This window comes from Cynocephalus volans, chromosome 1 (genome assembly GCF_027409185.1).
Source record: "Cynocephalus volans isolate mCynVol1 chromosome 1, mCynVol1.pri, whole genome shotgun sequence".
In the NCBI taxonomy this organism is placed as follows: Eukaryota; Metazoa; Chordata; class Mammalia; order Dermoptera; family Cynocephalidae; genus Cynocephalus; species Cynocephalus volans.
This window is the reverse complement of record NC_084460.1, coordinates 125,794,133-125,816,634: the sequence shown is the minus strand read 5'-3', so window position 1 is coordinate 125,816,634 and position 22,502 is coordinate 125,794,133. Positions and strand designations below refer to the sequence as shown.

The window sequence follows — 22,502 nt, the reverse complement described above, 5'->3', positions numbered from 1 at the left end:
TTATACTGTAATGACGGGACAGGGCTGGGACTTGAGCTCTGGCATTGTACTGCCACATCCAGTGTGCTTGCCATTAGACCACAGCCACTACACCACACCATGAGCCACTGGAAGGCTGCACTTGGCTCCCTCTTGACATATGGGGCTGTTTGGGGATACAGCAAATGTTTTAGGGTCTCTAGACACCAACCTGGTCTAAAATACAAGTGGCCAAGAAAAGGCTATGAAATGCTGACTCTCCCATTGTATGCTACACCCTTTACTTCCAAGAATTCTGGTCCCACAAGGTGGGTGGGAGAGCTGCAGGTTTGGGATACATCTAGACAGGTTTGGTGGAAAAGTATGTGGGTGCAGCACTGAGTTTGGGGGAAATGTACAAATACGAGTGCAGTGTTAAGGGGCTAGGACACAAGAAGCTGGAGAAGTGAGTGAAGGAAGGCCCGGTGTTTCTGACCTTTGCAAAAGTAGAGTCTTCTGAGCAGGGAAAATATATCTGTTCTCTCTGTTCCCCGGGTTGGCAAGGAAGTGAGCCAGGTATTTCTATTTTCACTAAAAGCATAAGCTATGTGGTGGGACTTTATAAACTACAAAATGTTAAGTAAACGATCTGGAGCCAGGCAGATCTTGGTTTGGATCTCAGCTTCTGAACATTGTAGCAATGTAACCTTGGACAAATTAATCTCCCCAGGCCTTCTTTTCTTCATCTGCAAAATGGCAAGAAGATAGATTCTCCCCCTAGATCCTTCAGAAGGAGCACAGCTCTGCTTACAATGAGATTTTAGCCCAGTGAGACTCATTTCAGACTTCTGGCCTCCAGAACTGTAAAATAATACATTTCTGTTGATTTAAGCCCACTAAGTTTGTAGTAATTTGTTATAGCAACAGCAGGAAACAAATACAGATTTTTGTAAAAATACACTACTCATCTGTCAAGTCTGTTGAGAAGATGAAAATAAAGTGCCTATCACAGTGCTGAGAGCACCGCCACTGCCCGTCAAAGGGCAGCTTTCATCTCCATTTTGTTATTTTGGAAGACAGGAGTGACTTTCTAAGTTATTATGTGCCACTGATACTAACAGCCTAAAGGCAAAGAAGAGAACAGAGTGAAAAAGACACAGTTCTAGCAGCCAGCAGGTTCAGAATATCTTGCCCATCAGTATGCTCCGGCCCTCCATACACTAACCACAGCTGGGCTGCCTCCCTGGCATTTCCTAGCAGGTCCTTGTCTAGGTTTCTTCGACTCGTGCTTTTCTTTTTACTCAAAGCAGGCTCTCATCTGCCTCTTTCCTTCTTTTCTCCCTCTCTCGTCTGCATTTCTCTAATTCTGACCCTGCAATTCTCCCACGGAATATTCATTTGCCCTCCTCCCCTTTCAAAATTCTGTGTGGCAGAGTCATCTCTGGAAAAGTATGTATTTTATGCCACATAATGGAGTCACTGCAGCCACATCCCTCATTCAGGGTCCCATCAGCTGCTTTCTGGATCAGTCAAGGCCCCTCATTGGTGGCCGACCTAACCACTTCCCTTTTCTCTCTACCCCTACCTTTCCTCTTTATTTGACTGTGGACAGTCACTTTTGTTTTGAATCCATGTTGCTGTAGTCACAGTTTAAACTCTTTAGAAGAAGAAATTGACTTCTTTTTGTACTTTAAGCCTGACTAATCACCATGAATAGGCTGCGACCTGACAAATGTGCATAGTCAGTACTGGTCAATAATGGTGCCGAATTTAGCCTCTCTAGACTTTTGCCCCTTAACTCTCTGTATTTCTGTTATCTGAACTTCCGCCTTTCAATAGTAACCCAACTGGTTGGGGACAATGTCTGTACTTACCAGTAATGAACTTTACTATGTAACTGATCCAGCTACACGAGTAGGGTTCTCCCTAGCTGGAGTTTGTGCATTAACTCCTTTTAAGGTACTAAGGCTCCACTCAATCGAACATGTAACAGTCACTGGAAAGAATGAATGACATTTCTAAGCAGAAAGAAATGAATGGCATTTCTAGGCAGAAACTGCACATAGGGATCTTGTAACAATGGCCCAGATTCTTCCATTCGTTCAGCAAACATTGGCCCACTACGTGCCAAATTCTGAGCCAAAAATGCTCATAAATTTTAACTCCTTAAATACCCACAGCTACCCACGTGAACAAGTAAAGGAAAATATTTAGAGATGTTTAAGATTTTTTGAAGATTGTTAATACCTACATTGTAATGTAACCATAAAGTTAAAATTTAGTCAAGCCTAAGTCAAACAGAAGGCTTGCCTCCCACTGACCCCCCCCCCCCCGACTTCCAGGACTTGGGCTAAACTGGCTAATTTGCTATCTCATGCGCACCTTGCTCTTCTATGTCTCTACTCCCTAATTTTCCCTTTCTCTTTACCTGGAATGTTGCCCACCCCGTCCTTCCTCCCACACATACCCACCTCTGCTCTACTTAACAAAACCATCCACGTCCTGCAAGGCTGGCATCTTCCCTCCTCGGAACTCCCTCAGTATATAAAGTCTTACTACATGTGTTATAACTGTTTGGGAACATAGTTTCCTTCCTACAAAGGCAAAATTTGCAATACAACAACCGCTCTTACATATCTTTATATACCTCAAATGCAAATTGTATCATTTGATACATTTTGATTCAGAGTATGAATGCATGAATTAATTAGTTGATTAATTAAGTTAATCAAATTTCGAGATGTAGATGGCTTTTCTCAAGGTGTTTCAAGTGCGGAAGCCAATGTGATTGTCCCAAACACTTACCCTTGTGCTCCTTCCAGAGAATCTTCCAGGAGGCGGGAGGCTCACGTTCAGCTGTGTGTGGCACTAACCCTTGTAAATAGTTTCTGGGAGCCAATGTGGGCTGCAGGGAGGCACTTGGGCTCTGCTGTCACACAGACCAAGGTCTCTAGCCCAAGTCTGCCTTACTGGTTGTATGACCCTGGGGAATTTGATTTACCAACTTAAGCTTTACTTTCCTTATTTGCAAAACGGAGCCTCCTCATCTCTTTTCTTTTGCTACCTAACTGGGTTATGAGAATTAAATGTATTCATGTCAAATTACTCTATGAGGTACAACATTTATTCTCCAAATGCAACGTGAAATTGGCATTACTGCTGTTTTCAAATTTTGACTTTTATTTTGATAAAATGCTCTAATGCTCTATTTTGTTACCTTTTTAAAAATGAATCTCCCTATCATGGTCCCTTTATTCACATTTTCTTAAAAGTCTGAAGTTTCCGTCATGCAATTATATTAAAGGTAAAATAGAGGGAATAGGGAACATTCATTGCACTAGTTTTTCCTACTTTATCTTTCTGTGTGACATCTAAAAGGAACTGTGAAAACAGAGTATTTAGCAATAAGAAGAGAAGGTTTTCTTTGTGATTTAGTCCATAGTTTAACAAATCTATGCATGTACACTGTCTTTTGCAATGTTATGGTGATATTTCTCCTGATCCTTCCATTTCTTCATTCATTAAAATAATTTTGTGATTAAAAAAATTTTTTTTACATTTTAAATTAAGATTGCTTGTTATAATGTTCTCCCTCAGTAGTCAGTAAAGGGAACCAAATTCCTGTGATTGCAATATTCGGTTTACATTGGCTTTTATTGATAGAGGAGCAGATATTAAATGATTTCTGTCCTTTAATATTTTCTTCTAAATTTAAACATTAAAACTATGAATCCAAATTTTGGCTGCTTTCATTTTCTGAGAGTGATATTATTTATTGAATATTGTCAAGTTCAGAGTATTATTCAAATATTCAATGCCAAGATACAATGCTCTACTGTTTCAAGATAAGAGGTTTCTGCATTATAAATAAATACACTTACAGCAAAAGGAAAAATAAATAAATAATGCAGGCAGAGGAGAGAAAGTGCCGTTCCATTTCTCCTCTTGAAATGGCCTCCCCACTTTTCACCCTCGGGGTGGGCTGGCCCTGTCTGGGAGGCTGCTGCTGTGGTCAGTTCTTCTAAGCCTGGGTTTCTGGGGAGAAAGGGCTCTGGAAACACCCTGAAATTGTGGATGAGTAAGCAGAGGTGCATTTTTCTGGGAAGTCTTCAACTTTCATCAGATCCTAGGAGTAATACCTCAGGACTCCAGAATGGTTAAGAATCTCCGCTCTAAGCTGTAGCTGATTCCACAGCTGCTTCTCTGCCTGTGCTTCTGAACTCTTAGCTTTGCTAAATGCTTGGGTTCTCATTGTCTCCACTACAGGCACCTGAGAACTCCCAGTGGCTGAGAGAAAGGGGAAGGCAGACAGGGCACAAATAGCACTACTTTCTCCATAGAAACTTTCTAAGACATAATTTTTCCTTATAAAAGTGAATTCTCACTAAAGAAAATTTAGAAACTAAGGAAAAACAGAAAGAAGAAACAGAGAAAAGCACTCACATTCTAAGCATGGCGCCACTGCAGTAGCTGTGTGACCTTGTTCCTTAGTTTCTTCACTTGTAAAATGGGTATAGTATCTACATTATAGGGTGGCTGTTTCTGCATTAATTTCTAGTATATGGCTGACACTCAATAAATATTAACTATTTTGTCAAAAAAAAAAAGGCAAGTACATGTACCTAGTAGAGTGGGACATACGCAGAACTAAATGTCAGACCCTCTTTTCTCTCCACTTCTCTTATGTGACAGAACACTTTATTCGCCAACTATTTTTTGACGATAACAAAATATTCACCAAGTAATGGTTTTTAACAGCAGCTCACAGTCCACATGAGAACCATCCACTAACTCTGGTCATGAGTTTGTCTTTTGAGTTTCAGTTTGCCCTGACCAAGGGTGGTGAGGGCTACACCAGGGACCCTCAGTGTGCTTAGACCCCACCCAGTCATCACAACCTCAGGTCTGCTCCTTATGCCCTCATTGATCTTGTGGGTCCTCAGTTCATCATCCAGAACTATATATTCCATACACTCCATACCTGAAAGAACTCCTGAAAGGCACTGATCAGACTCTGAAAGGCTTTATTTTTTCTTCTTTACAAAATGACTGTGATTACTGAGCTCAGGAATCGAATTTCCTTCATTGCTAAAAGATTGTATGACTTTGGTTTGGCTGCTTTGGGACACAAGAAGACAATTCAAAATGCATGATGTTAGTCATGTCATGGAAATGGTAGCAGTAATTGTCACCTGCTCCTATTAAATTGTGATGTTCTCAACCGTGACTTCAGCTTGTGGGAAATCCTGAAGATGGCCAAAGACGACTCCACTGTTCGTTGCTTCCAGGGTCTGCTGATTTTTGGAAATGTGATTATTGGTGTAAGTAGTGAGTATTTTTCAAGAAATTCTGCTCTTTTGTAATCCTGATTTTAGAGTAATCAAAAATGAGAGTTTAAAGGAAAATAATAATGTAATTACTGGCTCCCTATATATTTTCTTCATTTTAAGAAATGTGTTAGTAAATATGCTAGCTAGAACTTAACTATATAAATAATCATATATAACTATGTAATATGTCAAAAGACCATGATGGAAAAAAGTAGATATTTCCTTCCCAACTTTAAAACACAGAATCTAAAAGGAGTCGTGTCAGCTATGGTCAGTGTCCAAACACTCCTCCCACATACACATTGGTGTTTCTTTCCTGTTTCACCTTGGTTTGATTTCCAAGGGATCCTGCTGTTAAAGTTGATGAGGGCGTGTATTTGCATCTTCTTGTTTTCCTCATACAGAGGCCGCTACCAGGATGTGAGAATGGCTCAGAGCCAAGCAGCAGGGGTGTGCTGGGGAGGGAGAGCACTTGTTTGGGAGTCAAGAGAGCTAGCTCTTGACCCAGCTCTGCCTCTGACTTCCTGTGTGACTCTCTGGACAAGTCACCACCTTTCGTCATCTATAAAATACAGGTGTTGGGAAAGAGAATCCACCAAGGTTTCTTCCAGCTGTCACTGATAAACATGACCAGGACCAGTTCAAATATTACACCCAGGAATTTAAGCAATGAGGCCGTGGGGTGGGGGTTGGGGTTGGCAGGGGCAAGGGGGATTATCTTAATATAGAAAGGCATCATCTGAGTCGTTCATGGCCCAGCGATGTTATGGATGGTCTGAAATTGTCTGGGTCTCTTCCCAGAGAGACAGAATGAGACATGGAAGAAGGCATGCAGCCAGTTAGCAGGATGGAAGTAGCTGTTTGATTTTCTGGCAATGAGGAGTTCAAGTCAGTTGCATAAAGCCTATGCGGGGGGCAGGGGAGAGTCAGTCTCCCTTACCCATCCCACCTGTCCACTCCCTTTCCCAAAGCTGCGCTCCTGGCCACCAGCCTGACAGAACCCCCCCTTGGCTTCCCTCAGATGTGTGGCATCGCCCTGACCGCAGAGTGTATCTTCTTCGTATCCGACCAACACAGCCTCTACCCGCTGCTTGAAGCCACTGACAATGATGACATCTACGGGGCTGCCTGGATTGGCATGTTTGTTGGCATCTGCCTCTTCTGCCTGTCCATTCTAGGCATTGTAGGCATCATGAAGTCCAACAGGAAAATTCTTCTGGCGGTAAGACCCTGAAACTCTCTATAGTTGTCTCCCTGGACCAGTTTTGATGGGTTGTTTCTTCTTCACTGAGCACAATTCCTTTGGCTTTCAGTGGGGTGGGTAGGAGCAGAGAGAGCCAGGTGAGGGGTGAGAAGGAGGGGAAGACTCTCCCTGGAGTAAAGATTGTCCACCTGGAGCATGGATGCCCTCCTCTGTTGCAAGTACAGAAGATTCCCGAACAGAGAACCCAAAGGGGAGGTGGCTGGGAGTGACCCTGTTGAGTATTTTCCAGATCTGTGCTTCTCCACCTGGTGTCTGCATGCGCTAAACAGGTACAGCCAGGAGCTACATAGGCCACAGGAGAGACATAGTGAGAACTTATTTGTCAGATTTTTTTTTCTCTTGATAATAAGTAGCTTAAAAAATATTATTTTGATATTAATCAGGCATTAATATATTAGGATATAAAATACAAAATACGCATGAATTTTTAAGAGAAAGCATATGCCTTTTCAAAGATTTTTGATTTCAAGGCTGATGATTTTGTATGGTGCCCTGCACTTCTCACATTACCATTCACTCTGCTTTTCAGGGACCCTAGAAAAGCTAGATAATCACCAGTGTAGAGCGCACCTTCAGCTCGCACCTGCCTGCGGAGGTTCTGACTCTGCACACATGCAGAGGCTTTGCCTCAAACAACAGACAGCAAGAGCACACCCTGCTTTTGCTGAAACAAGCAAATCTGCAGTCAGCAGAGCTGAGAAACCTCGATGCTGGGCCTAGACTCCCACTCCCTGCCCCACACTCAGGGCAGCAGTTTCTCGTACTGGGATGGTATCCCCCCACCTCCCCGCCATGTCCCCACCCCTGCAATAACTCTCCTAGCCCAATGCTGCAGGACCCGAGTTCCTCCTTTACAGAACAAGTCCAGCAACTTCGGGGGCTTGTTGGTTTGCTTTTCTGTGAGTTTACCATTGTCTTGGCACCCAGGTAATGCAGAACATTCACATTCTCTGGTTTCTTAGTATAAGTTCCAGGGCAAAAGTACCGACTTTGGGAGGGTGAGGAAAGACATGCAGGGAAAAGGAGGAGGAGAGGCAGGTGTCCCTAATGACAACCTTCACTCGCATCCCAGCCTCACTTTGGGCCAGCCACGTGTGTGAGAGGAGAAGGCCGGTGAATTGCTGTGTGCCTGGCGGCTGCCTGCTCCTCCCTGCTGAAACTGGATGCTCATCAGGAGGGACACCGGCTATTCAACAACAGCCAGTTCATCTTTTCCTGACCTCTGTGATTTTAAATTTCAGCAAACCAGAAAGAAAATTTCTCCCAGTTAGAGGGGATTTATGAGACTGTACATCGTGTGTGATACACTAAGACTCTCATGCCAGCCATTGAGCATGCACACACGTGTACACACACGTCATTTCATTCTCTTACATTTGTTTTCCCAGCTAAAACAGAAATTCAGGATACTGGACTGAGAAAGCTCTGTATCCAGTGACCATTTGTTCTCTGGAGAAAGAGGGAGGGCTGAGCTGACTAGCACCGAGCCTTACTCCTAGCACATAACACCAAGCCCCATTCCAAGCAGCTGATCAATGAGGGTTTGTTGAATAACTATGTGAATGACTGGATGATTTTATATTTAGATAAATGTGCTGAAAACTCATAACAATCATTTGGGAAAGGCTGTCTTTGGGGGCAAATATAATTATTTTTTCTCATTTGTTTCTCTTCCAGTATTTCATTCTGATGTTTATAGTGTATGGATTTGAAGTGGCATCTTGTATCACTGCAGCAACACAACGAGACTTTGTGAGTACAGTCTCAAAAAGCACAGAGCAATGATGATAATATGCATCATTACTATCATAATAGTATAATATCTGATGTGTATTAAGCCCTTACTATGTGTGCCAGGCACTCCAATATGCACATTCATAACACATATGTAATTTAACTTAATCCTCATAAACCTGTGAAATAGACATTATCACTATTACCATTTTATAAATGGAAAAACTGAGACATAAAAAAGTAAAAGAACTTGTCTAAAGTTACACAGCAGGCAAGTGAAAGAACAAGAATCCTGAGTCCAGGCAGCCTGACTCTCACAGCCACACTTGTGACCCTATACTTGTCACCACTCTGCCATGCCACTGGCCTCTCAATGGGGTGATGGATCTTCCACCGCAGCTAAGGTTTACTCTCAATTCAACATCTTTCTTCCTCTTTCCCCTGTCACAGGCCTAAGCCACCCTATGATGTTTGTTCACAGTGATTTCTCTGAAGATGGGGATCTTCTCTCTAGACAAGGACTTTAGCCAACCCAAAGCAGCCTCAGCTGACTGTCCTTGGTGCCTCTGAGTACAGTTTTGCTCCAGGAGAAAATGTTCAGTGTCCCCAGCAACAGTCTGAGAGAAGTCTTTTTCCATCCTTGGGGATTAGTGTGCTCACTCTCCCTCTTGTGTTGCCTCTTCCCACCGCAGTTCACACCAAACCTCTTTTTGAAGCAGATGCTGGAGAGGTACCAAAACAACAGTGCTCCCAACAATGACGACCGATGGAAAAACAATGGAGTAACCAAAACCTGGGACAGGCTCATGCTGCAGGTAAGGCCTGTGGTCTTGAAGAGATGCCATTTTGCATTCAAACCAGTAACCCAGGGGGTGTGGTTGGGAGTGAGGTCAAGGTGTGAGGACCACAGCCTCTCAGGGGGCTTCCTTCAAAAACAAACTTGCTTTAGGTAAGGTTGTCTATTCCTCTTATTTACTGGCGGGTGGGGTTGCACACATGACTCAGTGGAACTCGTAGATCTATAGTTTATTTCAAGCCATGATGCAGATGACCTTATATTTACAGGAATAATGACAATGTCAAGAAATTTAGATTAATCACACATTCTGCCTCTTAGAACTCAGGTATCACCTACATTAAAAGAAAAATGTTGCCTCCTCCACCCCACAGTACACTTAAGTGGCAATTACTGCCTGTTTTGTCTTTTTGGTACTTTATCACACCTCCTATGAGCTAGTCCTGCAAAACACCAGGGGCTATGAGTTGATTTGATCACAGTTTTCTCGAACTGGCCATCATCTATCCAAGTTTATCTTAAATAGTGTCAAAAGTCCAAGTCTTCCAGAATATCCATCATCGCTCCCACATTGTCCTGTGTACATAAGTTGTTATCTTCTACATAACCCCTAATCTGACCCAACTCTCACTATGTCCCCTGCTTCCCCTCCCCACCCCACCACCAACTTTGCACAGTCTGTCGCCAGCAAACTCCCTGACAGCCTGCATGCTTTCTTTGAACTCTCTTTACCCTCTTTCTTCACCGGAAACCTTGCTGTCTCCTGGTGGACACACCTTCTCATTTCTCTCCAGTGCCCCGTGTACCACAGGGCCTGGAAATTGGTGGGTGTCCTCCTTCTCCCCTTGGCTGCCATACAATTTCCTCCCTTCATTCCTTCCTCCTTCAAACATTTGAAGTTCATGTTATCAATCTGTGTCACCCATTATCCCTCCTTATTGTCATTATTTATCAGCCTCACTACACCCAGTTGTTCTTCTGCCTTCACTGAGGATTTCAATATCTTGCTCACTGTCTACCTTTCCACTTATATTCCTGCCATCTTACCTAGAGACTTCACCATCCACCTGGATGACTCAGCCAATGTCTGGTCTCTCAATTCTTTGTCCTACTCCATGTCAAATACTTCGTCCTCCCCCTTACCCCAGCCCCCACTGCCATGGCCACAGCCAGCAAGGTCATCACCAATAACTCTGCTACTTAAGAAAATCTCACTCTCTGAGCACTGTCTTCTATAATTTCTTTAGTTCATTCTAATACCCCACTCTAATCATTTTTACTTACCCAATTAGGACTTCAATTAACTGGCCACTTTTCCCCTCTCTATCACCCTATTCAGCCCTATAATCACTCCTGATCAGCCTCCTTTACCCCCCTACCTGTCTCTGTTCATCACTCTTTCTTAACCAGCCCCCACTGTAGTTGAATACAACTTTTTGCCCACTCCTCCTCTATACCCTAAGAGCTAAGCATTGCTGGGAAAAGTCACATAACAACCATGCTGACAAATCTCAGTTTTAATTTATGACCACAAAGCTCAAATGGGCATGATTAAGTCTGTTTCATGTTGCTATAACAGAAATACCTGAGACTGGCTAAGTAACATAACAACCATGCTGACAAATCTCAGTTTTAATTTATGACCACAAAGCTCAAATGGGCATGATTAAGTCTGTTTCATGTTGCTATAACAGAAATACCTGAGACTAGAGAGGTTTATTTGGTTTACGATTCTGGGACAGCTGCATCTGGCACGGGCCTCAGGCTGCTTCTACTCATGGTGAAAAAGTGGCAGACAGCCGGCGGGTACAAGCAGATCACATGGCGAGAGGAAGCAAGAGAGAGAGGGAAGGTGCCCAGGTCTTTTAAACAACAAGCTCTCGCAGGAACTAATAGAGCAACAACTCACTCATTAATCCCCCCGCCCCCAGGGAGAGCATTAATCCATTCATGAGGGATCTGCTCCCATGACTCAATCAGTTTCCAGCACTGCCACATTGGGGATCAAATTTCCACATGAGTTTTGGAGGGGACAACACATCCAAACTCCATCAGGGCACTTAATATATCCTAGTATATTTTTCTAGAATCTTCACTTGCCACTATTTCACATGTTCTCATCTCTCTCCGTACCTGCAACATCCCTCCTCACCCTCACTCTCAGCTGATGGCTTGACCTCATATTTTATTCAGAATATAGAAGCAACTAGACAAGAACCATCTCATCTTTCTACCACCAAATCTACTCATCTGCACTAACCTGTACCCGTGTACTTTGCCTTCTCTCTTGCTCTGACAAATGGACTGTCGTCTGTCCAATTCCTTTGCTTCCGCTTTACATTGTCTGCTTCACTGCGACCGTCTTCCCTGCTCCAATCTGCCGCATCAGTTTCTCCCTCACGTCAGCCTACAAGGACACCTTAAACTGAAAAACCTCTCTCTCACCCAACATTCGCCCCCATTCTGTTCCACTACTGCTCTGTTTTATTTCACAAGTCTCAAAAGAGACACCTATACTTGCTGTCTTCATTTCCACAGCTCTCATCTGCCTTCAACTACAGTTGGCTTCTGACCCCACCACTCCACTCAAAAGACCCTTGTCACAGTTACCAATTACCTCCATCCTGCCAAATCCAGTGGTCAAGTCTCTGTTCTCATCTTACTTGACATTTGTCAGACTGATGACATTTGTCATCAGCATTTGTCACACTGGCTACTCCCTCGTCGTCTTCTTTGCTGGCTTTCAGCCTTTCCCCAACTCTGAATGTTGGAGTGTTACAAAGCTCGATTTGGGACCTTTAACTCTTCTCTGTCTCCACTTACATCCTAGTCTGAGATAAGCCTGCCTCCAACTTAATCCTTTTTCCCCAGAATGCTCAGGTCACAATACAGAATGATTATTTTTACTGGTTATCTTTCCCATAACCCAGTGTCAAAATTGGACATCCTTTAAAGATGGTTGATATATCATAAAGTTTGCATGAATACATTTATTGTAAAAGTTGAGAAATACCTGCAGTTTTTAACCTCCTCCATTGAAACATTTTCTCAGCATTTATAGGAAGGAAAGTGCTATGAGTTATGTCTTTATTCTCAATTCTATTTAGAGTTTAAGGATATCAATTATTATGTAGAGGCATAACTGTGTGCCACCAGGTTTTGTTATTTTTTTCTAATTTATTTTCTCCCATTATAAAAGTAATACGTAATTAATCTAGAAAAATGTTAAAAATACAGAAAAGTAAAACAAGAAGAATTACTTCTAATTTTTTCATCACTAAAATTTTTTATTTTCTGATCCTCAATTTGCTCATATGTAATATTAGAATAATTATACCTCTCACATTATCAAGATTTTAGTATTAATAATATTTAACATATATTAAGAGTTTACTGTGAGTCAGGCATTTTACTAAACACGTTAAGTGTATCAACTCATTTAATCCTCACAAAAAACCTATGAGATAGGTACTATATTTATACCAATTTTACAATTAAGGAAAATGAGGCTTCGAGAGTTTAAATAACATGTCAAAGGCTATAGAGCTCACTAATGAATAGTAAAGTAGTAAATATTAAATATATTTTGCAAACCCTAAAATGTAAGTTACTAATACCTTCAGCTCTTCTTTGGGGATTTTTTGGTAAACACAAGCTATGATACAATTTCCATATCTTCTTTTTCTATAAAATCTCTGTTTCTACATTAATGGATCTAGGAAGGAACATGAAAGAATTCTGTATCTCTCACCCACTGATAGGACAATTGCTGTGGTGTAAATGGTCCATCAGACTGGCAGAAATACACATCTGCCTTTCGGGCTGACAATAATGATGCCGACTATCCCTGGCCTCGTCAGTGCTGTGTAATGAACAATCTTAAAGAACCTCTCAACCTGGAGGCTTGCAAACTAGGAGTGTCTGGTTATTATCACAATCAGGTGAGTACTCACTCCTCCCAAGACCTTCCAGGAGGTTCTTCTGCTCTCTTTGGGAAAAAATAATGATCAACTGTAGGTGACAGTCTCTCAGTAAGGAATTCTACATCCTTTTTTCCCAAACCTCATGTTAACTATTTCCTTCTCTATTTGTTAGTAAACCTTGAATGCTAAATTAGAACTGATATGGCAAATTTACATTTTAATAAAACTAACAGAACCTGAGAATTGCAAAAGCGAAATATAACTTTGTTTAAATGAAAACAGTTTGTACCATGTACACAATTGGTATTTCAAGAAATATTTACATTAAAAAAAGATTTGCTCTATTTTTGAAAAGTGTAAATTGGAAGGGATAAAATGAAAATGAATGTTTTGCCAGTTCCAAAGCAATGGCAATTGCTGAGGGTAAATGCAGTATTTATGTACCCACATTCCTCATTTAGTGGTAATGCAGGACGGCCTTAGTAAAATATTAAGCTGTTGATTTGGGAAGAAGGTAGTTTACATACAGCTGGGTTTTGAAAAAGTGTTTCTGAGCTGATGAGGATAATGTGATAATGATCATGAAAACTAACATTTGTTGAGTACTTACTAAAAGCTAGGCACAGTTCCAAATGCCATACATATGCTAACTCATTTAATGCTCAAAAGTGGGTGCCAATATGATCCCTATTTTACAGATAAGGAACTGAGATATAGATATGCTAATAAGTACCTTGCATGGTCCTTGGGATGTAAACCCAGAGCCACTTGGCTCCAGAGCACAGACTCTAAGCCATTAAAGACTTGGCAATGTTCCCCAAAAGCCCTACTGAGAACTCCCACATATCTATAGTCAGCATCTGCTGACACTGTGCGCTGAAATGCTATACACTGCTTTGGGAATTACCCCTTTTAAGAAAGCTGGTTGTGTGCCAGTTCATTAAATAATTGAGGACTGTCGGCCTCTTTAGTTTGGGAGTAAATAATACAAACAGCACATTCAGAATGAACGACGCGGCTCTGCTGACCCTCAGACCACACTAGGCAGAGTGCCCAGACTAGGATCGGATGCATTCATCCAGAAAAGGACATGGGAATGATATAGATTATTTTGCAGCAGTGTTCAAAAGCAATCTTCATTTAGCTTTGAGCCACGTTGTTCTGGCCTTATGTTAATCAGTTATATTCAGACTGCTATAAAAATTAAATTTGTTGCTTATAATCACTATACGCAATATAATTATCATTCTCAGGATTAATAAAACACTTTCAATGTTTCAACACTGGAACTGGCTCATGCAAATAAATCTTGACTGGGTTGTAATTGTGTACAATTCCCTTATGTTCCTCGGCCTCCTCTGTCTTTAATGTCACCACACCCACCATGTACTAGGTACACTACAGCTACACATCGTCACTAAGCCCTACTCCTCCACAAAATCCTGACTTCTGAAGTTCCTCTCTCTGTCCCCAACTCCCTGTACTCCTCCTGCTTTCTCAGTCTCACTCATTCTTCCCCTCAACATCATCTCTTAGCTAGTAATCCTTTCCGATTCTCCCTGTCCTGGGTCCCATTATTTCTGACCACCACCATTGTCTCTGACCTGTGTACAGGTCCTGCTGACTCTTCTGTAGCAATCGTTTTCCACAAAGCAAAATGTGCCACCCCCATGCCTGGTATACTTTACTTTTATTATTGTATTCACCATGTTGAACTGTATTATATTTTTTCACAAGTCTATTTTGGTATGAGTCTTCTTGAGGACTATGCTTTATTCAGCTCTGTAGCTTTAGTACTTAGCTTAATGCCTGGCACCAGGCAGGCACTCAATAAATGTTTGGTGGGTTAGTGAATAGAGAAGTGAATGGCTCTTTTTCACAGCCATATTGTAGCTTTTTGAGATCTATAGTACACAAACGTGCTGCTACAGCCATGAAGACTGACAAAATTTAGGAAGTCGTCCTAAGTGTGGTAATAGAAATCAACCAGAATTTCACATAGCATGTCAGATATAAATACAAGTATATATATATATCCTACATCGTGGTCTATCAGCTTCAGAAATGCTATGTGCAAATTCTGATCACTACACCTCAAGAATATTATAATGGAACTAAGGAAAATCAAGTAAAGCACCGCTAAAATGATTATCAGCATGAAAAGTCACTAAATGAGAAGAGGGCGGAAAACTGGGGCTTTTGTCTGTGAGCTCCATGAAGGCAAGACCCATTTCTGTGTTAAATGTGCTAAAGTGTCTAGCCCAGGACCTGGCACCTGGCATATGTGACCAGATGAATGACTGCCTTCCAGGATTGTCAGGAGGATCAAGTGGGTTGCAAATGATACTGTTGGAATCAATACTTAATATCACATTCCATTCATTCTGTAAAAGTTTATTAGGTGTCTACTGTGTGCCAGGCACTTGCTCTAGGTTTTAAAGGTTCAACAATGAACAAGATAAAATCCCTGCATTCATGGAGCTTGCATTCTAGTGTGGGAGACAGACAGTAAACATGTTACCAAACAAATACACGGTAAAATCCAGGTAGTGATAAATGCCATGAGCAGAGATAAAGCAGGGTAGGTAGACAGAGTATGATGGGGGAAAGGGTATTTTCTCAGGAAGGGATTTGCTGAGATGATATTTGCAGAGGTGTGAATTACGGGTGGAAATGAGACACTGGAAGATTGGAGAAGAGTCCAAAGAAAGGAAGTAGTGAGTGCAAAGGCCCTGAAGGAGGAGCAGTCAGCTCTCCAGAGGGAGACATCAAGGCGGTCACTACAACAAGGCCAGAGTGAGGGAAGCATGAGTAGGAGGCAAGGATGGATCTAGATTTTGTGGGGCCTTAATACTGTAAAATTTGTAGGGTGGGGTTCTTCTTAGGAAGAACAATAAAAACAATATGCTTGTAAAGTTAGGTACGGCCCAAAGCTTAAGCTCATCAGCTTTACAATGAAATACCTCTAGCAGTGGAAGATGGGGTTAGAGAGAGAGAGAGGGAGGGAGAGAGAGGGGGGGGGGGCCGTGTCATACAGCGCCTCCTAGGCCATGGTCAGTACTTAGAATTTCATCTTAAGGGCGGTGGGAAGCCACTGGAGGGTTTTGAGCAGCCATGCGACGTACCTGATTTATGTCTTACGAGGATGGCTCCGGCACTCTGTAAAGACCAGTGGGGTGCCAAGTGTGGCCTCAGAGAGACCAGCTAGAGGCTATTGTAGTAATCTTGGAATGAGGCCCTGGTAGACCAAGGTGGTACCAGGAAGTGATGAGAAATGTTTGGATTTGAGATATATTTTTAAAGTACACCCAAAAGGATTTGTTTAAGTGTTGGACTGTTGGATAAAAGAAAAACAGGTGGGTTAAAGATAATTCTAAGATTTTTCACTTGAGCATCTAGGTGAACAGACGTGCCTGTAATATAAATGGAGAAGGGTAAATGGGGGAGAAAGGTATAGCAAAGGCAGGGCATATAAGTGGATTACCAAGGGACTGGGGCAAAGTCATAAAGGACAGAATCTCAAGTGGCCACTTCTAGCCACTGAATGGAGTAAAAAGTTCAAGGACAACCTTTCTAGGATGTTACCCTCTAGACCTCGTGGTCCACGTAACCAGCATGGGTTATGGCATTTCCTAGTCATTGCTGTGATTCCCAGGGCATTAGTAGAGGTCGCTCAGATGGCAACTCTAACCTTTCACATGTATTTCACTCCAGAACTTTGCATAGTGACTAGGGCAGCATGTGCCGTGTATAAATACTTACTGGATCACGGCACGCATCAGTGAAAGAATCACTGAATAAGCAATGAATCACTCTCTCACATGCACACCATGGCCCTTTAAGGTCATACTAGAATCCCAAAAATATACATTGAAATAAAAGGTCAAATGAGAATTTAGGGACATGATGTAGGAATTCTTTTAATGGTTATAAAAAATGGCAACAGAGGATCTCTGGTTTTCATGGACCAGAAGCATTTTTATTTAAAAACAAACAAATCAAAAAGTAATTCTGCCCTCAAACAGATCACCAATATAAACCTTTTCAAAACGAAAAAATATCAAATTGTCTGAAGAAAATATTGTCCACATATTCAATATGAAAAAAATGCTATGCTAAAATAGCATGTTCAGTAGGTTAGAGCACCATCTCCTAACTCTGAGGTCAACAGTTTGAATCCCTGCACTGGCCAGCTGCCAAATAAAAAAATTAAAGTAAATTAAATTAAAATAAAATAAAATAGCACTTAGTGAGATTAAGTGATAAAGATACAAATAAATGTAATATAGAATAGCTGTTCAGCAGTATTACTTATGTTCCCTGAGCAAAGCACTGTTGGTAGCAGGCTGTCTACAGGGATGCAGAGATAGCCTGGTCATGGGAAACTGGACTTGGAGTGGGACTGATTCAACCAGGAATCTGCTTTCCTATCCATCTCTCACATCTTTTTCTCTGGTTCCTCTCACACCAATGTGGAATCGCCCACTCCTCCAGGGCTGCTATGAACTGATCTCTGGACCAATGAACCGACATGCCTGGGGGGTTGCCTGGTTTGGATTTGCCATTCTCTGCTGGACTGTGAGTATTTCCCAGCACATATTTTATTTCTAAGAGGATGATAATGGGAGAGACCTTGAGAGTGCCACTGGTTACCTCAACCACGCTCTAAGGTCTCGAAACAAAACCTTGGACGTGAAGACCAGTTAGAAAACTTCTTACACCAGAGCAAGGACAGACGAGACATAGGAAAGGATGTGCCCTACTAACCAGCTCCTCCTTCTGGCTGACTAGGTTTCACTTGCCCGAAGAGGCCTGGAGAGCCTCTTTCCCTTTACCTAGACTTCTTACTGAATTCCAGCCCGCTCCTCCAGGTCTCCAGATCTCATTAATTCATTATGGCTACGTATCAAAGGCAGTCTCCTAGCCAGATGGCTCCCACCTAACACTCATCTGCCTAGCTCCTTCCAAAGAGCTGCCTCCGCTAGTCTCATCATTTCCCACTGCCCACTTTATCTGACACACACACTCAGCAAGAGGTTAGAGCTATGGTCCTTAGACCTGCTACACATTTCAACCTCCTGGAAAAGCTTAAAGGAAAACGTGCTTGGACCCCAATCGCTGAGATTCTAAATTAGTTGATCTGGGGGTAAGAGCCCAGGCATTTTTTTTTTTTTTTTTTTAATTTTTCAGATGATTCTAATTTGCTGTCAGGGCTGAAAACCACCGCATTAGGGAAGCAATCCTAAACTTTTGGTTTAGGAACCCCTTTACAACTCTCAAAAATTACTGAGGACTCCAAAAAGCTTTTGTCTATGTGGCCTATATCTATTGATATTTTTACAAAATTACTGAATATTTATTAACTCATTTTAAAATAATAAGCCAATTATGAATTATCATAAAGAACATACTTTTGTGGAAAAAATAACTATTTTACCAAACAAAAAAATAGTGAGAAAAGTGGCATTGTTTTACATTTTTGCAAATCTCTTTGATGTTTAGCTTTATGAAAGACAGGTAGATTCTCATATTTGTTCCTTTATTCAGTCTATTGTAATATGTTGCCTAGGTTGAAGGGTTTGAAGAAAATACATCCTTCACATAGCTATGTAGTTGGAAAAAACACTGTTTTAGTAGCCTTATCTGAAGATAATTGTGAACGTTCTTTGATGCTACAAAAAACTCCACAAGTAGTAGTTTCTTAAAGATCAATCACAATATGGAATCTGAAACTATGTTAATGAATTTTCCTACTCTGTTACTTTACATTACATTGGTTTGTCCTGCACTTTGCATTAATCTTTTCCTCATGCATAATTCTATAACATCGTGGATTGGTTAACTGGAAAAATATTGGTTCACTGTGTTATGCAGATCTCCCAAATGTTGACTGATTTCTTTATGCAATACCAAAAAATTACATTCACTGATATTGCCATGCTGGCAAAGACCTTGAGTAACAGGATGCTAACAGCTCCAGCAGTTTTACCTTCCATTGCTTTTGTACCATCAGTGTAACTGTGAAAACAGTGAAAAAGGCAAATAAAGTCTTATTGTTATTCAAAAAGTCTTGACATCATGGACCCCCTGGAAGGGTCCCTCAGCTTTTTCTTTACCACGCTTTGAGAAATGCTGGTTTAGGGGGGTGAAAAACTGAGTGACAGAGGAAGGAGAGGGCAGTCAACTCCTTCAAGAGGTCTTTTATGATCCCTCAATCCACTCTCTAGGAACTCCCATAACACCCTGTGGACACCTCTACCATGGAACTACTCCACTGTGATGTGTCTGACTCTGCCAAAAGGCTGGGGACCAGCTGCTCTTTGTACCCCCAGTGCCTAGCACAGCACACAGTAAGGGCTCAATAATTTGTTGAATGAATGGAAGATAGTAACTGTGAAGTTTCTATTTGTGCTACATTAACAGGAACTATGGGATAACACTTAAAGTCTTGTATCTTAGAACTCCAAGCCAGTTGTAATCCTTGATATTTCCACAAGGATCAAGGGGACTCTGGACCTAGTAAATCCCCTTTGAAATTCAGAAGAGGGAAGGGAAGGGAACTAAATGTATGGAGGGCCTGCCACGGACAAGGCAGAATGTCAGATACTTTTAATATTAAAACTTCACAACAGTAGCTAGATAGGTAGCCAGTCTCCCATTTTATAGGGAACAGAGAAATTCAACAGGGTTCTCGAGAATTGTGCTTAAGAAGAGATCTTAAGCATGTCCAGTCCACTACTGCTTACCTATGGGTCAATCAGATAAACTCTGAAGTGGATTGCCTGGGTCTGATCCCAGCTCCACCATCTACTAGTTCCATAACCTTGGGTAAGTTACTTATCTTCTCTGTGCCTCAATTTCTTCATAGGGTTTTGGAAGCATTACCTTCAGTTATATGAGTATATGTAGCACTTAGAGCAATGCTGATGCACATAAATTCTATGAACCATTAGACAAACATTATTATTTCATTATCTCATTTACTCCTCTAGCTCTGTGTTAGGTAGAGAAAGCGTTATATTTATTTTACAGGTGCAGAAACTGAGGCTCAGGAAAGTTAAGTGACATGGCTAAGGTCACCTGCAAGTAAATACCAGATCTAAAACAGAGTCCACATATTCTAACTCCTTGCCTGAGTCAGATATCTTGGATTCTGTGGCATTCTTCAGGTTCAGCCATTCTAGGTCACAAGCATTTTAGGAAAAAGGGGAAGTCCCTTGGGAAGAGAAGTTCAGTACTAGAAGCAAGAAACTCTTACCCTAAAATAATACGTACTAGAAATAGGAATGCACTAGAGTGTAATTAGCCTTGATGAGAAGAGGAAAGAATCTCCCCAGGGGCCTAGTTTAAGCACAGAAGTGAGAAGGGCATCCCCAGAAGACAAGGAGTCTAATATGGGAATTGGAGTCCGAAAATGGGGAATAGGGAAGTTGCCTCTGAGCAGCCAGTTATAAGTGATGCTTTGGAGCAGGATGGGCTCAGTGCCACATCTGACCCTGTGATGTTGCTTATGGCAAGATTACTCTTAACAATCTAGTGTCACCTAAGTCTGAATGAACCTAACATTGTTTTTTTCTCCAAGTGTGAGATGTTTCTAAAACACTTTCTTATTTATTTTTCCTCATTTTTTTCTCTTTATTCTAGTTTTGGGTTCTCCTGGGTACCATGTTCTACTGGAGCAGAATTGAATATTAAGCATGAGGTGTCACCACCACACCTCCTTCTCTGCTGACTGGATTTGGTGCTGGAACCAGCTTTCTCCTAACACCCCACATCTGTGCTCTCTGTACCATGTGCGTGTCTGCTCAGATTGCCGAGTCAGGTGGTACAGAGTTCCAGAAACTCTTGGGCTCCAGAAATTCTCATGACTAGTATTTTTCACCCTGGTCTAGGATTCTGCAACATTTTTATAGACTGTAGGAGAGAGAGAATTTGGAAAATAGATAGTAACTACTCCCATCCCTGTTTATTCTTAATTTGTCAGTATAAAGATTTTCAAAGGAACCTGTCTTATACTAAGCCAGCTCTGTATTTGGATAGCACATCTGCCTGTTTTTCTCACTGTTTTCTACAAAAAACCTTCCAAGGCTTCCATTTATCTCAGTATTGTCTGGGTGACAGAAGTAAGAAAAAGACTGGTGAAATGGATCTTTTGCCTTTCGTTCTATGGTGGCTCCCATCTACAGAGACTCGGGTGATTCTCTTGATCCCACCTTTGGATCCTTTTGTTCTCCAGAACAATCCCTGATCTTGAGTTAACAATGGTTCAAATTTCCTTCCAATCTTGCAGAGATATGTACTTAGAACACTAATTCTCCATTAATTAAAAGTATGTGGACTTTGGGGGACACATACCCAGTCTTTGCCCTGAATGGTCTCAACTTGAAACACCTTTCACACAGGAGAGAAGCAAGCCAGCTATTAGAATGGATGATTTGGGGGGATTTTTGTTTACTGTCAAAATATTTCTCTTCTGAACTATGTTTCCATTTGTGGTCCTGAAGGAAGTTTTTACAACTCAACATTTGTCTAGTCTTATAAATAAAGAGGGCTTTAAAACATCTTCACTTTCTTTTGTTTTTATTGGTCCTATGAGTCTAACAAAACGGGTCCAACAAAAGAGCCTAATTTGCGGGAACCGAAGTGCGGGAGATGGAAAGTGCACACGCGGGCGTGCTTTCCTTCTGCACACGCCTGCCCTTGCTGTACAGCCAAACGGTTTCCTTTCACTTTTTGCTCCTGCCACACTTACCCCCAAAGTGGTGATGGAGCTAACACTCTTCAGATCCTTTTCCTCCTGCACTTGGAAGCAATGGGAACATCTGACTCCAACTGCCAAACTGTGTGCTTTATGAAGAAAATGTACCTGTTCCTTGGGGGTCCTGCTCCCAGCGGACTCAGACACAGGGAGCACCTCATCCCATGCCCCCACCCCCACCCCCAGGTTCCTGTGAGCTCGGCTGAGCACAGGAGCAGGGGAGGGATAAGGGAACAGAGGGCACGCATCTTAGGTGTACCTCGTGATAAAGCTGGGGCAGGAGCCTAGTCCTTGATTCCCAGGAGAGGGGACAAAGGTTCATGTCCTGACAGGGCACAGCCAGCTTGCCCCTCCCCTGCCTCACTTTGTCTGTCCAGGACAAACATATCTTAGAGAATCATGATAAATAACACCTGCACTTGGCTGAGAAGGTTCTCTCTATGGTCTTTTAGAAGAGGGGAGCAGAGGGGAACAACCACTCTCCCATCTCTTGTCATACTTTCTCATGCACTCTGGTGCCTTTTGCTCCCACCACTAAATTTTCCATTGCCCCCAGCTCCCACTGGCTGAGCAATCCTCAGGATCCCCTAAGCCCCTCCTGCCTTCCCTTCCAGGGCCTCATGCTCCAAAATTCTCTCTACATATAAAACTCCCTTCTTGTGATTGGATCTCCGCCAGGTCAAGAGAAAGGCTTTTGGAAAACTAATTCATATTAAGGGGTGAGTGACAATGACAACTA

General features: G+C 42.0%; 1 protein-coding gene across 1 annotated transcript; it reads left to right on the top strand.

The window, feature by feature from the left end:
- Nucleotides 1-5,210: 5,210 nt before the first annotated feature.
- UPK1B (uroplakin 1B) lies at nucleotides 5,211-20,700 on the top strand. The gene is made up of 7 exons (XM_063076693.1): nucleotides 5,211-5,279; nucleotides 6,310-6,510; nucleotides 8,230-8,304; nucleotides 8,979-9,101; nucleotides 12,844-13,023; nucleotides 17,500-17,583; nucleotides 20,650-20,700. The coding sequence occupies exons 1-7, from the start codon at nucleotides 5,211-5,213 to the stop codon at nucleotides 20,698-20,700; spliced, it is 783 nt and encodes a 260-aa protein (XP_062932763.1).
- The last annotated feature ends 1,802 nt before the right edge of the window (nucleotides 20,701-22,502 follow it).

Excerpts from the sequence above, each read along its gene's own strand:
- UPK1B (XM_063076693.1), top strand. The coding sequence starts at position 5,211 with ATGGCCAAAGACGACTCCACTGTTCGTTGCTTCCAGGGTCTGCTGATT. Across the intron at positions 9,102-12,843 it reads GGGACAGGCTCATGCTGCAG|GACAATTGCTGTGGTGTAAA; the intron begins GTAAGGCCTGTG and ends ACCCACTGATAG. Across the intron at positions 13,024-17,499 it reads CTGGTTATTATCACAATCAG|GGCTGCTATGAACTGATCTC; the intron begins GTGAGTACTCAC and ends CCACTCCTCCAG.